The 14,517-nt window shown below is 45.2% G+C and overlaps 1 protein-coding gene across 2 annotated transcripts in view; it reads left to right on the forward strand.

The window, feature by feature from the left end:
• LOC123752144 (streptococcal hemagglutinin) overlaps positions 1 to 14,517 on the forward strand; it is a 297,057-nt gene that overhangs the window by 233,535 nt on the left and 49,005 nt on the right. For both annotated transcript variants that reach the window (XR_011222039.1, XM_069300850.1), the window contains exon 3: positions 13,355 to 13,447. Coding sequence is in view for 1 of the 2 variants with exons in the window: in XM_069300850.1 (XP_069156951.1) it covers positions 13,355 to 13,447 (93 nt within the window). In the remaining variant the exon portion in view is untranslated. The remainder of the gene's footprint in view (positions 1 to 13,354; positions 13,448 to 14,517) is intronic.

Genomic DNA, 14,517 nt, shown 5'->3' on the forward strand with positions numbered 1-14,517 from the left:
ATACTAGTGTGGGGTGCATGTATACATACTAGTGTGGGGTGCATGTATACATACTAGTGTGGGGTGCATGTATACATACTAGTGTGGGGTGCATGTATACATACTAGCGTGGTACGTGTATACATACTAGCGTGGCACGTGTATACATACTAGCGTGGTACATGTATACATACTAGCGTGGTACATGTACTTACCTATTAATATCTACGGGGAGTATGGTTTAACTCTATAAACCATTTAACTGCCTTGTTGTACCTGTTGTGTAACAACCTAACTACTCTGACAACTGGCTTCCACAACTGGCTCTGGTAGAACAATCTACTCGTCAACTGCCAGTACAGGGTGAACTATCAGGGGAAAGTGCCAAGCCATTACGACTATATAGCACAGGAAATGGGACGGGGGGGGGGGGAATGGTGCCCAAGCACTTGGACGTTAGGGAATTGAACGCCGACCTGCATGAAGCGAGACCGTTATTCTACCCTCCAGCCCAAGTGGTTGGACACAGTACAGGGTAAGATCACTTCCTCTCACTCTCAAGAGGCTGTCCTCGTCCCCCTGATCTAGTCCCCCTCAGTATCTTGTATGTTGTGGTCATATCCCCTATGTTCCTTCCGTCCTCTAGGGTTGTGAGATCCACTTCCATTAACCTCAATCAAGCAGGTTGTGATTCATACGTCAGTGCAGTATTGTGCCAGCTACCACAGCCTGGTTCTCCATCCTGTACACAGTCGTTCATGGCCAACTGTCTCAAATGCCTTCTGACAGTCAAGAAAAATACATATTACCGTGGGTGTCTGTATACATACTAGCGTGGGTGTCTGTATACATACTATCGTGGGTGTCTGTATACATGCTAGCGTGGGTGTCTGTATACATACTAGCGTGGGTGTCTGTATACATACTAGCGTGGGTGTCTGTATACATACTATCGTGGGTGTCTGTATACATGCTAGCGTGGGTGTCTGTATACATACTAGCGTGGGTGTCTGTATACATACTAGCGTGGGTGTCTGTATACATACTAGCGTGGGTGTCTGTATACATACTAGCGTGGGTGTCTGTATACATACTAGCGTGGGTGTCTGTATACATACTAGCGTGGGTGTCTGTATACATACTAGCGTGGGTGTCTGTATACATACTAGCGTGGGTGTCTGTATACATACTAGCGTGGGTGTCTGTATACATACTAGCGTGGGTGTCTGTATACATACTAGCGTGGGTGTCTGTATACATACTAGCGTGGGTGTCTGTATACATACTAGCGTGGGTGTCTGTATACATACTAGCGTGGGTGTCTGTATACATACTAGCGTGGGTGTCTGTATACATACTAGCGTGGGTGTCTGTATGCATACTAGCGTGGGTGTCTGTATGCATACTAGCGTGGGTGTCTGTATGCATACTAGCGTGGGTGTCTGTATACATACTAGCGTGGGTGTCTGTATACATACTAGCGTGGGTGTCTGTATACATACTAGCGTGGGTGTCTGTATACATACTAGCGTGGGTGTCTGTATACATACTAGCGTGGGTGTCTGTATACATACTAGCGTGGGTGTCTGTATACATACTAGCGTGGGTGTCTGTATACATACTAGTGTGGGTGTCTGTATACATACTAGTGTGGGTGTCTGTATACATACTAGTGTGGGTGTCTGTATACATACTAGTGTGGGTGTTTGTATACATACTAGTGTGGGTGTTTGTATACATACTAGTGTGGGTGTTTGTATACATACTAGTGTGGGTGTCTGTATACATACTAGCGTGGGTGTCTGTATACATACTAGTGTGGGTGTCTGTATACATACTAGTGTGGGTGTTTGTATACATACTAGTGTGGGTGTTTGTATACATACTAGTGTGGGTGTTTGTATACATACTAGCGTGGGTGTTTGTATACATACTAGCGTGGGTGCCTGTATACATACTAGCGAGGGTGTCTGTATACATACAAGCGTGGGTGTTTGTATACATACTAGTGTGGGTGTCTGTATACATACTAGCGTGGGTGTTTGCATACATACTAGTGTGGGTGTTTGTATACATACTAGCGTGGGTGTTTGTATACATACTAGCGTGGGTGCATGTATACATACTAACGTGGGTGTCTGTATACATACTAGCGTGGGTGTCTGTATACATACTAGCGTGGGTGTCTGTATACATACTAGCGTGGGTGTCTGTATACATACTAGCGTGGGTGTCTGTATACATACTAGCGTGGGTACATGTATACATTCTAGCATGGGTACATGTATACATACTAGTGTGGGGTGCATGTATACATACTAGTGTTGGTACATGTATACATACTAGCGTGGGTACCTGTATACATACTAGTGTGAGGTGCATGTATACATACTAGTGTGGGGTGCATGTATACATACTAGTGTGGGGTGCATGTATACATACTAGTGTGGGTATCTATATACATACTAGTGTGGGGTGCATGTATACATACTAGTGTGGGGTGCATGTATCCATACTAGTGTGGGTACATGTATACATACTAGTGTGGGGTGCATGTATACATACTAGTGTGGGGTGCATGTATACATACTAGTGTGGGTACATGTATACATATTAGCGTGGGTACATGTATACATACTAGCGTGGGTACATATATACATACTAGTGTGGGGTGCATGTATACATACTAGTGTTGGTACATGTATACATACTAGCGTGGGTACCTGTATACATACTAGTGTGAGGTGCATGTATACATACTAGTGTGGGGTGCATGTATACATACTAGTGTGGGGTGCATGTATACATACTAGTGTGGGTATCTATATACATACTAGTGTGGGGTGCATGTATACATACTAGTGTGGGGTGCATGTATCCATACTAGTGTGGGTACATGTATACATACTAGTGTGGGGTGCATGTATACATACTAGTGTGGGGTGCATGTATACATACTAGTGTGGGTACATGTATAAATACTAGCGTGGGTACATGTATACATACTAGCGTGGGCACATGCATACATACTAGCCTGGGTACATGTATACATACTAGTGTGGGGTGCATGTATACATACTAGTGTGGGGTGCATGTATACATACTAGTGTGGGGTGCATGTATACATACTAGTGTGGGGTGCATGTATACATACTAGTGTGGGGTGCATGTATAAATACTAGTGGGGTGCATGTATACATACTAGTGTGGGGTGCATGTATACATACTAGTGTGGGGTGCATGTATACATACTAGTGTGGGGTGCCTGTATACATACTAGGTTGGGTGCATGTATACATACTAGTGTGGGGTGCATGTATACATACTAGCGTGGGTGCCTGTATACATACTAGGGTGGGTGCATGTATACATACTAGGGTGGGTGCATGTATACATACTAGTGTGGGTGCATGTATACATACTAGGGTGGGTGCATGTATACATACTAGGGTGGGTGCATGTATACATACTAGGGTGGGTGCATGTATACATACTAGGGTGGGTGCATGTATACATACTAGTGTGGGGTGCATGTATACATACTAGTGTGGGGTGCATGTATACATACTAGTGTGGGTGCCTGTATACATACTAGGGTGGGTGCATGTATACATACTAGGGTGGGTGCCTGTATACATACTTGGGTGGGTGCCTGTATACATACTAGGGTGGGGTGCATGTATACATACTAGTGTGGGTGCCTGTATACATACTAGGGTGGGTGCCTGTATACATACTAGGGTGGGTGCATGTATACATACTAGTGTGGGGTGCATGTATACATACTAGGGTGGGTGCATGTATACCTACTAGTGTGGGTGCATGTATACATACTAGGGTGGGTGCATGTATACATACTAGGGTGGGTGCATGTATACATACTAGGGTGGGTTCATGTATACCTACTAGTGTGGGTGCATGTATACATACTAGGGTGGGTGCATGTATGCATACTAGTGTGGGTGCATGTATACATACTAGGGTGGGTGCATGTATACATACTAGGGTGGGTGCATGTATACATACTAGGGTGGGTGCATGTATACAAACTAGGGTGGGTGCATGTATACATACTAGGGTGGGTGCATGTATACATACTAGGGTGGGTGCATGTATACATACTAGGGTGGGTGCATGTATACATACTAGGGTGGGTGCATGTATACATACTAGGGTGGGTGCATGTATACATACTAGGGTGGGGTGCATGTATACATACTAGGGTGGGTGCATGTATACATACTAGGGTGGGTGCATGTATACATACTAGGGTGGGTGCATGTATACATACTAGGGTGGGTGCATGTATAAATAGGTTAGGTGAGGTTATTTAAAGGTGTGTGAGGCCAGGATGGCCAGCCTGGTCTGTGAGTGGGTGGCCGCTCCACCAATCACAATAACAGTGACGCATGATGACGTCAAACTGCTCTTGCTTGCCATTGGTCAATACGACTTACGATTTACCGTCACTATATTGATTAGAGACCGTGCATATGACGTCATCCAAACATCCCATTGGTAGAATCCCGGTGACGTCATGGGTGATCTATTGATCAGGGGCGGGAACAATGACGTCACTGTGCATCTTACTGGTGGAGAGTAAGCGTGACGCAGTTAACGTAAATGACGTCACTATGTGCGTCTATATGTGTGTGGTGGACAGGTTTACTTTGGCAACTATTATATATATACAGTACATTAATACGGGTGTTAGGACTCTTGTGGTGGTGGTGGTGGTTGTGGTAATGGTGCTGGTAGTCTGGTGGTGGGTGTTGGGTGGTAGTGGTTGGGTGATGGTGCTGATGGTTTGGGTGGTAGTTTGGGGGGTGCTGGTGGTTGTGGGGCGGTGATGGTGGTGTTAGTGAGGTGGTCGTGGTGGTTGGGGGGTGGTGGTGGTAGTGGGGGGCTGGTGGTGGTGGTAGTGGGGGGCGTGTGGTGGTGGTGGTAGAGGGCCGGTGATGTTGGTGGTAGTGGGGTGGTGGTGGTGGTGGTAGAGGGCCGGTGATGGTGGTAGAGGGCCGGTGATGTTGGTAGTAGGGTGGTGGTGGTGGTGGTAGTGGGGGGCTGGTGGTGGTGGTAGTGGGGGTTTTCCTAGCAGAAATTTGTATGTTAATTTATTAGTATATTACATTATTAATTTATTGAACTTACTCTAATTTTTTATTATTAATTACAAGTGGAGTGTATATATGAACGACATCCTGCCAGGTGTTATATCCTGCCAGGTGTTATATCCTGCCAGGTGTTATATCCTGCCAGGTGTTATATCCTGCCAGGTGTTATATCCTGCCAGGTGTTATATCCTGCTAGGTGTTATATCCTGCTAGGTGTTATATCCTGCCAGGTGTTATATCCTGCTAGGTGTTATATCCTGCCAGGTGTTATATCCTGCTAGGTGTTATATCCTGCCAGGTGTTATATCCTGCTAGGTGTTATATCCTGCCAGGTGTTATATCCTGCCAGGTGTTATATCCTGCCAGGTGTTATATCCTGCCAGGTGTTATATCCTGCTAGGTGTTATATCCTGCTAGGTGTTATATCCTGCCAGGTGTTATATCCTGCTAGGTGTTATATCCTGCTAGGTGTTATATCCTGCCAGGTGTTATATCCTGCCAGGTGTTATATCCTGCTAGGTGTTATATCCTGCTAGGTGTTATATCCTGCCAGGTGTTATATCCTGCTAGGTGTTATATCCTGCCAGGTGTTATATCCTGCTAGGTGTTATATCCTGCTAGGTGTTATATCCTGCCAGGTGTTATATCCTGCTAGGTGTTATATCCTGCCAGGTGTTATATCCTGCTAGGTGTTATATCCTGCCAGGTGTTATATCCTGCTAGGTGTTATATCCTGCCAGGTGTTATATCCTGCCAGGTGTTATATCCTGCCAGGTGTTATATCCTGCCAGGTGTTATATCCTGCTAGGTGTTATATCCTGCCAGGTGTTATATCCTGCCAGGTGTTATATCCTGCTAGGTGTTATATCCTGCTAGGTGTTATATCCTGCTAGGTGTTATATCCTGCCAGGTGTTATATCCTGCCAGGTGTTATATCCTGCCAGGTGTTATATCCTGCCAGGTGTTATATCCTGCTAGGTGTTATATCCTGCTAGGTGTTATATCCTGCTAGGTGTTATATCCTGCTAGGTGTTATATCCTGCTAGGTGTTATATCCTGCTAGGTGTTATATCCTGCCAGGTGTTATATCCTGCCAGGTGTTATATCCTGCTAGGTGTTATATCCTGCCAGGTGTTATATCCTGCTAGGTGTTATATCCTGCTAGGTGTTATATCCTGCCAGGTGTTATATCCTGCTAGGTGTTATATCCTGCCAGGTGTTATATCCTGCTAGGTGTTATATCCTGCCAGGTGTTATATCCTGCCAGGTGTTATATCCTGCTAGGTGTTATATCCTGCCAGGTGTTATATCCTGCCAGGTGTTATATCCTGCTAGGTGTTATATCCTGCCAGGTGTTATATCCTGCTAGGTGTTATATCCTGCCAGGTGTTATATCCTGCCAGGTGTTATATCCTGCTAGGTGTTATATCCTGCCAGGTGTTATATCCTGCCAGGTGTTATATCCTGCTAGGTGTTATATCCTGCCAGGTGTTATATCCTGCCAGGTGTTATATCCTGCTAGGTGTTATATCCTGCCAGGTGTTATATCCTGCTAGGTGTTATATCCTGCTAGGTGTTATATCCTGCCAGGTGTTATATCCTGCCTGGTGTTATATCCTGCCAGGTGTTATATCCTGCCAGGTGTTATATCCTGCCAGGTGTTATATCCTGCCAGGTGTTATATCCTGCCAGGTGTTATATCCTGCCAGGTGTTATATCCTGCCAGGTGTTATATCCTGCCAGGTGTTATATCCTGCCAGGTGTTATATCCTGCCAGGTGTTATATCCTGCCAGGTGTTATATCCTGCCAGGTGTTATATCCTGCCAGGTGTTATATCCTGCCAGGTGTTATATCCTGCCAGGTGTTATATCCTGCCAGGTGTTATATCCTGCCAGGTGTTATATCCTGCCAGGTGTTATATCCTGCCAGGTGTTATATCCTGCCAGGTGTTATATCCTGCCAGGTGTTATATCCTGCTAGGTGTTATATCCTGCCAGGTGTTATATCCTGCCAGGTGTTATATCCTGCCAGGTGTTATATCCTGCCAGGTGTTTACCTCCACACAAGTTTGGGGGCGGGGGTCTATACATAGTCTATACCACAAATAATGGATAATAAAATAACCTACTAAATTAATGTTAGTACTACAGCTAAAATGAATTAATAAAATGGTAACCATGACTTAGCTGGTAGGTAGAGTATAACCGAGTCATCTGACACCCGACACTGTCCACCACATGTAGTCCGTCCGTCCTGGACCTGTATTAAGGACGGCTGTTGGTCCTTGTTAGAGCAAGTATGGCATCTGTACAGATTCATGCAGGTGTTAACAGCTCTCTGGGATTTTCCTCAGTTCGTCACAGGTTGCCTGCTAAGACTTTTACACAGTAACAATTGTACAACAATATTATATTCAATAAATGTGACACGTATTAATTAGAATTGTGTAATTGGTAAAACCAGGCTTACCCTTGGTTAGGTGTTGTCATCCTGCATAACCAACTAACCTATCTAAGAGTTCTATGGCCATCAAACTAAAAGACATAGTTGTGGTAGGCATGGCAGGAGGGAGGGGATGAGGGTGGTGGTAGTTGTGGTAGGCATGGCAGGAGGGAGGGGATGAGGTTGGTGGTAGTTGTGGTAGGCATGGCAGGAGGGAGGGGATGAGGTTGGTGGTAGTTGTGGTTGGCATGGCAGGAGGGAGGGGATGAGGGTGGTGGTAGTTGTGGTAGGCATGGCAGGAAGGAGGGGATGAGGGTGGTGGTAGTTGTGGTAGGCATGGCAGGAGGGAGGGGATGAGGTTGGTGGCAGAGTAATACCACATACCATAATACAAGACAGTAAAGTGACATTGAAGTATATATGAAAATACAACCCCACACTACAATGCAATACAGTTTACCAGTTGAACCTCACAACACACATCAGCAATAATGTTTACCCCCCCCCCCGCCCCCCCCCCCGTCACCCCGGCTGAACCGCCCGCCAACCATCACAGTGAAATTGGTCTTATGTCACTGCAGCCTCCGGCAGGCTGGTGGAGGCTGCCCGGACACACGCTCCATCACGACCCTCCATGTGGTGGTGGTTGTGGTAGGGATGGTATGAGGGGTGACCAACCCTCTGTTATGCTCCAGTGTACACACGCACACACACACACACGCACACACACACACACACGCACACACACCTGTGTATGGGGGCCTGTTGCTGAGTGGACAGCACTTGGGACTCATAATCCTAGGGTCCGGGTTTGATCCCCGTCGATGGTGAAAAACAAATGGCAGAGTTTCTTTCACCCTGATGTCCCTGCTACCTAGCAGTAAATAGGTAAAAGAGAGTTAGACAGCTGCTACGAGCTGCTTCCTGGGTGTGTATGCGTATGTGAAAAAAAAGTGACTGATTGACAGTTGAGAGGCAGGCCGAAAGAGCAGAACTCAACCCCCGCAAGCATAACTAGGTGAATACACACATACACATTTACACTGCCTGCGTGAGGCCAGTCTTAGAGTATGCCGCCCCATCATGGAGTCCCCGCCTGAAGAAACACATAAGGAAACTGGAAAAGGTTCAGAAGTTTGCAACAAGACTCATCCCAGCGTTACAAGGGATGGAAGTATGAAGAGCGCCTGAAAAAACTGAGCCTTACGACACTAGAAAAAGTAGGGAGAGGGAGGATATGATAGGAACGTATAAAATACTCAGGGGGATTGACAGAGTGGACATATACGAAATGTTCACACAGAATAGTAACAGAACGAGGGGACATGGGTGGAAGCTAGAAACTCAGATGAGTCACAGAGATGTTAGGAAGTTTTTCTTTAGCGTGAGAGTTGTGGAAAAATGGAATGCACTTAAGGAGCAGATTATGGAAGCAAATTATATTCATAATTTTAAAACTAAGTATGATAGGGAGCTGGGACAGGAGTCTTTGCTGTAAACAACCGATGGCTCGAAAGGCGGGACCCAAGAGTCAGTGCTCGATCCTGCAGACACAAATAGGTGAGTACACACTCTGTTTTGTGGTAGTGTGTGTGAACTCACCTAGTTGTGCTTGCGGGGGTTGATCTTAGTTGTGCTTGCGGGGGTTGATCTTAGTTGTGCTTGCGGGGGTTGATCTTAGTTGTGCTTGCGGGGGTTGATCTTTGGCTCTTTGGTCCTGCCTCTCAACTGTCAATCAACTGGTATAAAGATTCTGGAGCCTCTTTAAATTTACAGTTGAAACTGTGTATGGAGTCTGCCTCCACCACATTACTGCTCTATGAACTCCATTTATTAACTATTCTGACACTGAAAAAAGTTATTTTTCATGTCTCTGTGGCTCATTTGGGTACTAAGTTTCCACCAGTGTCCCCTTGTGCGTGTTCCACCCAAGATAAATAGTTTGTCTTTGTCCACCTTTGTCTGAGAATTTTGAAGGTGGTTATCATGTCTACCTTAATCTCTTGTCTTTCAGGGACGTGAGGTTTAGCTCCCGTAGCCTTTCCTCGTAACTCTTACCTCTCAGTTTTGCGACTAGTCTTGTGGCATACCTTTAAATCTTCTCTAACTTTGTCTTGTGTTTAACTAGGTATGGACTCCGGACTAGAGCTGCATATTCCAGGAGTTGTCTGACATAATTGGTATGCAGTGTGCATGGGTGTGTGTGCGTGCGTGTTTGTGAAATATATATAGTAGAGAAAAAATAGGTCGGAATCAGTACATTAGACAACCAGCGGGGTCCAGGAGCTAGCACCTCGAGCCTGCACGCACTGACAGTAAACACAGACAATCGCAACACAACAAGGACGATACAATGTAAATGAAGAACCAATGGTGAAAAACGTAATAATTTGACGTTTATGAGATAGCACAATGAAGGAACCCGAGATAGTGGAAGGTTGGATGAAACCACTTGTCTCCGGCCTACAAAGTGGCGCCGTCCCGCCCAGTACCAGTGACTGGAGGCCACAGCAGGACATGTGCAAAGTGGCTAATAATGATCCTCTTCAGTTGCCGAGATACAGACTGGGAAGCACTGTTAATGTGTGAGTGTCAAGTCTGTGATCACTACGAACAATTCCTCAGTGGGAAAGAACAAGGGATGAACGAGATCTGATATTCCCCAAGAATGTACTACATCAAACATAGAGCAGCTAGAGTACCAAGTTCCCAAAGAGTCACACATAGAGCAGCTAGAGTACCAAGTTCCCAAAGAGTCACACATAGAGCAGCAACCTGTTGTTGGTTCCTTCAGCCCGGTCTCCAAGCTGGCATCCTAATTGGTGGTTGATTGTTATCCCCGGGGGGCTGCTAGTTTATTGTGCACCCCATACTCATCCTGTGAGAGGTAGTTTATTGTGCACCCCATACTCATCCTGTGAGCGGTAGTCTATTGTGCACCCCATACTCATCCTGTGAGCGGTAGTCTATTGTGCACCCCATACTCATCCTGTGAGAGGTAGTTTATTGTACACCCCATAATCATCCTGTAAGTGGTAGTTTATTGTGCACCCCATACTCATCCTGTAAGTGGTACTTTATTGTGCACCCTATACTCGTCTTGTGCCAATCAGAGAGCAAAGTGCCAATAAGAAGAGCGACGTCACATGCATCGTATTCATCAAGGATTGTCTTGACGGACACGTGACTCAGAGGGACATTCATAAAACAAATAATTATCAAAAATGGCAAGAGAGCAGAAAAAGGAACTACGAGAAAATAAGGGAATCCTTAGGAATCGTGAGCTGTGTGTTGAGAGTGTGATTCACGCTCTCAGAGAATCTGTTGACGTGAAACACCAATAAAGTAACCAAAATGTTGTATAAATCCATGTTATATTACGTATATGAAAGTCCCGTGTTCCACACAGTACCATACTCCTCTTCCTGTGTTAATGTCCACTTCACCATTAGAATTGCAACAATGTATTTTTGTCTTAATAGCTTCAGAATTAACTGTACCTCGCTATACATGGTTACAAATGTTAATAGTTATATGTATAGTCTATTATAATGTATTAATATTGTTAAATTTGTCACTGTTGTTCACTTTTGTTGGTATTGCCATTTAAATGTATTCAGTATGGTATTATAATGAGGATTGTGGATGTATAATATATTATGAGTAATTATAATGTGTCAGGCTCTTCATATTATCTAGATAAATAAAAATGCAAATGTTCGTTTGTTCAAAATCGCTAAAATCGGAAAGTTCTTCACCGATTGATTTGAAATTTTCACACAACGTTTTATTCGCATCCGAGCGGGTTTATATACGTATTATATAGATGTCACGTCTGTGACGGGAAAAAATGTTTGTTTTTAAACTGTGTTTTTCATGTGAGGGAAATCTTCGAAACCTCTTTACCGATTGCTTTGAAATTTTGACACAACGTTGCATTTGATTAGGCGCGTGTTTTTATATACCTACTATATACATACCTCATCTGTGACAGGAAAAAACAAGCTTGTTTTGAAAAACAGCGCCATCTGTTGCAATAGCAACACACGCTGTACTAAATATGTTATGATAATTCAATGTTTTCGATTGCATTGATACATTGAATTATCATAGATTTCGATGTATTTTTATTTTTATTTAATTATTTTGTGTGACATTACGTTGGAATTGAGCTGTGTTGTTTACCATACCGTTCATTTCATGAGTATAAGTATAGATGCCACACCTGTGACAGGTAAAAACATGCTTTAAAAAAAAACAGTGCCATCTGTTGCACGTAATAGCAACACACACTATACTAAATATGTTACAATTCCATTTCAATGTTTCTGATTGCATTGATAAATTGAATTTTCGTAGATTTCGCTTTATTTTAATTTTGACTTAATTATTTAGTGTGACATTGCATTGGAATTGAGCTGTGTTGTTTACCATACCGTTTATTTCTTGAGTACAGTGACCAGGGGGGGGGGCGGGGGGATAAAGTATAAAGGAATGAGTATAAAGTATAAGTATAAAGTGACGGGGGCGTGGGGGAATGGTGGGGTGGACGAGGGGACGGGGGAGGGAGGGAACGGTGGGGAGGATTAGGAGACAAGGAAGCTTGCTGTGGCTCAGCACCGCACATGTGTTGCTCAGCCACAGCAACGCGTGCCCGGGTACTGCCAGTCTTTTAATATATGAATAATTGGCTAGAAACTTCATAAGTTAACCATATATATACAGTCATTTGTGAAGTGATTGTGTGATACAATAAACCTTAATGCTTAATGCTTAATAATGTGTATAATATGGATTGATTCCGTTACCATTCTTTCTATCACCTCGTCTGAGGCGACGTTCCCATTGACGTCATGTGTCTGTACCCATTGACGTCATGTGTCTGTACCCATTGACGTCATGTGTCTGTACCCATTGACGTCATGTGTCTGTACCCATTGACGTCATGTGTCTGTACCCATTGACGTCATGTGACTGTACCCATTGACGTCCAGTGACTGTACCCATTGACGTCCATTGACTGTACCCATTGACGTCATGTGACTGTACCCATTGACGTCCTGTGTCTGTACCCATTGACGTCCTGTGTCTGTACCCATTGACGTCCTGTGACTGTACCCATTGACGTCCTGTGTCTGTACCCATTGACGTCCTGTGTCTGTACCCATTGACGCCATGTGACTGTACCCATTGACGTCATGTGACTGTACCCATTGACGTCATGTGACTGTACCCATTGACGTCATGTGACTGTACCCATTGACGTCATGTGACTGTACCCATTGACGTCCTATGTCTGTACCCATTGACGTCATGTGACTGTACCCATTGACGTCATGTGACTGTACCCATTGACGTCCTATGTCTGTACCCATTGACGTCATGTGACTGTACCCATTGACGTCCAGTGACTGTACCCATTGACGTGCTGTGACTGTACCCATTGACGTCATGTGACTGTACCCATTGACGTCATGTGACTGTACTCATTGACGTCCTATGTTTGTACCCATTGACGTCATGTGACTGTACCCATTGACGTCATGTGACTGTACCCATTGACGTCATGTGACTGTACCCATTGACGTCATGTGACTGTACTCATTGACGTCCTATGTCTGTACCCATTGACGTCATGTGACTGTACCCATTGACGTCATGTGACTGTACCCATTGACGTCATGTGACTGTACCCATTGACGTCATGTGACTGTACTCATTGACGTCATGTGACTGAACCCATTGACGTGATGCCCTTGTCTACCAACGAGTGTCTGCGTGACGCAGGTGACGCATAATGTGTCTTGGTCTCCCACAGTGTGTGATCTGCGTCAACGCCAAGGCCGCTATGCAGACCTTCCCCTGTGGCCACCGGGTCGTGTGTAGGAAGTGCTTCGTTAAGACCATCCAGGTGAGTACACGTGTTGTTGTGGTCACTCAGGTGAGTACACGTGTTGTGTGGTCACTCAGGTGAGTACAGGTGTTGTTGTGGTCACTCAGGTGGGTACACGTGTTATTGTGGTCACTCAGGTGAGTACACGTGTTGTGTGGTCACTCAGGTGAGTACAGGTGTTGTTGTGGTCACTCAGGTGAGTACAGGTGTTGTTGTGGTCACTCAGGTGAGTACACGTGTTGTTGTGGTCACTCAGGTGAGTACAGGTGTTGTTGTGGTCACTCAGGTGAGTACACGTGTTGTGTGGTCACTCAGGTGAGTACAGGTGTTGTTGTGGTCACTCAGGTGAGTACACGTGTTGTGTGGTCACTCAGGTGAGTACAGGTGTTGTTGTGGTCACTCAGGTGAGTACAGGTGTTGTTGTAGACACTCAGGTGAGTACAGGTGTTGTTGTGGACACTCAGGTGAGTACAGGTGTTGTTGTGGTCACTCAGGTGAGTACAGGTGTTGTTGTAGACACTCAGGTGAGTACACGTGTTGTTGTGGTCACTCAGGTGAGTACAGGTGTTGTTATGGTCACTCAGGTGAGTACAGGTGTTGTGTGGTCACTCAGGTGAGTACAGGTGTTGCTGTGGTGGTCACCCAGGTGAGTACACGTGTTGTTGTAGACACTCAGGTGAGTACAGGTGTTGTTGTTGTCACTCAGGTGAGTACAAGTGTTGTTGTGGTCACTCAGGTGAGTACAGGTGTTGTTGTGGTCACTCAGGTGAGTACAGGTGTTGTGGTCACTCAGGTAAGTACAGGTGTTGTTGTGGTCACTCAGGTGAGTTCAGGTGCTGTTGTAGACACTCAGGTGAGTTCAGGTGTTGTTGTGGTCACTCAGGTGAGTACAGGTGTTGTTGTAGACACTCAGGTGAGTACAGGTGTTGTTGTGGTGGTCACTTAGGTGAGTACAGGTGTTGTTGTGGTCACTCAGGTGAGTACACGTGTTGTTGTGGTCACTCAGGTGAGTACAGGTGTTGTTGTGGTCACTCAGGTGAGTACAGGTGTTGTTGTGGTGGTCACTTAGGTGAGTACACGTGTTGTTG

Source organism: Procambarus clarkii, chromosome 44 (genome assembly GCF_040958095.1).
Source record: "Procambarus clarkii isolate CNS0578487 chromosome 44, FALCON_Pclarkii_2.0, whole genome shotgun sequence".
Lineage (NCBI taxonomy): Eukaryota > Metazoa > Arthropoda > Malacostraca > Decapoda > Cambaridae > Procambarus > Procambarus clarkii.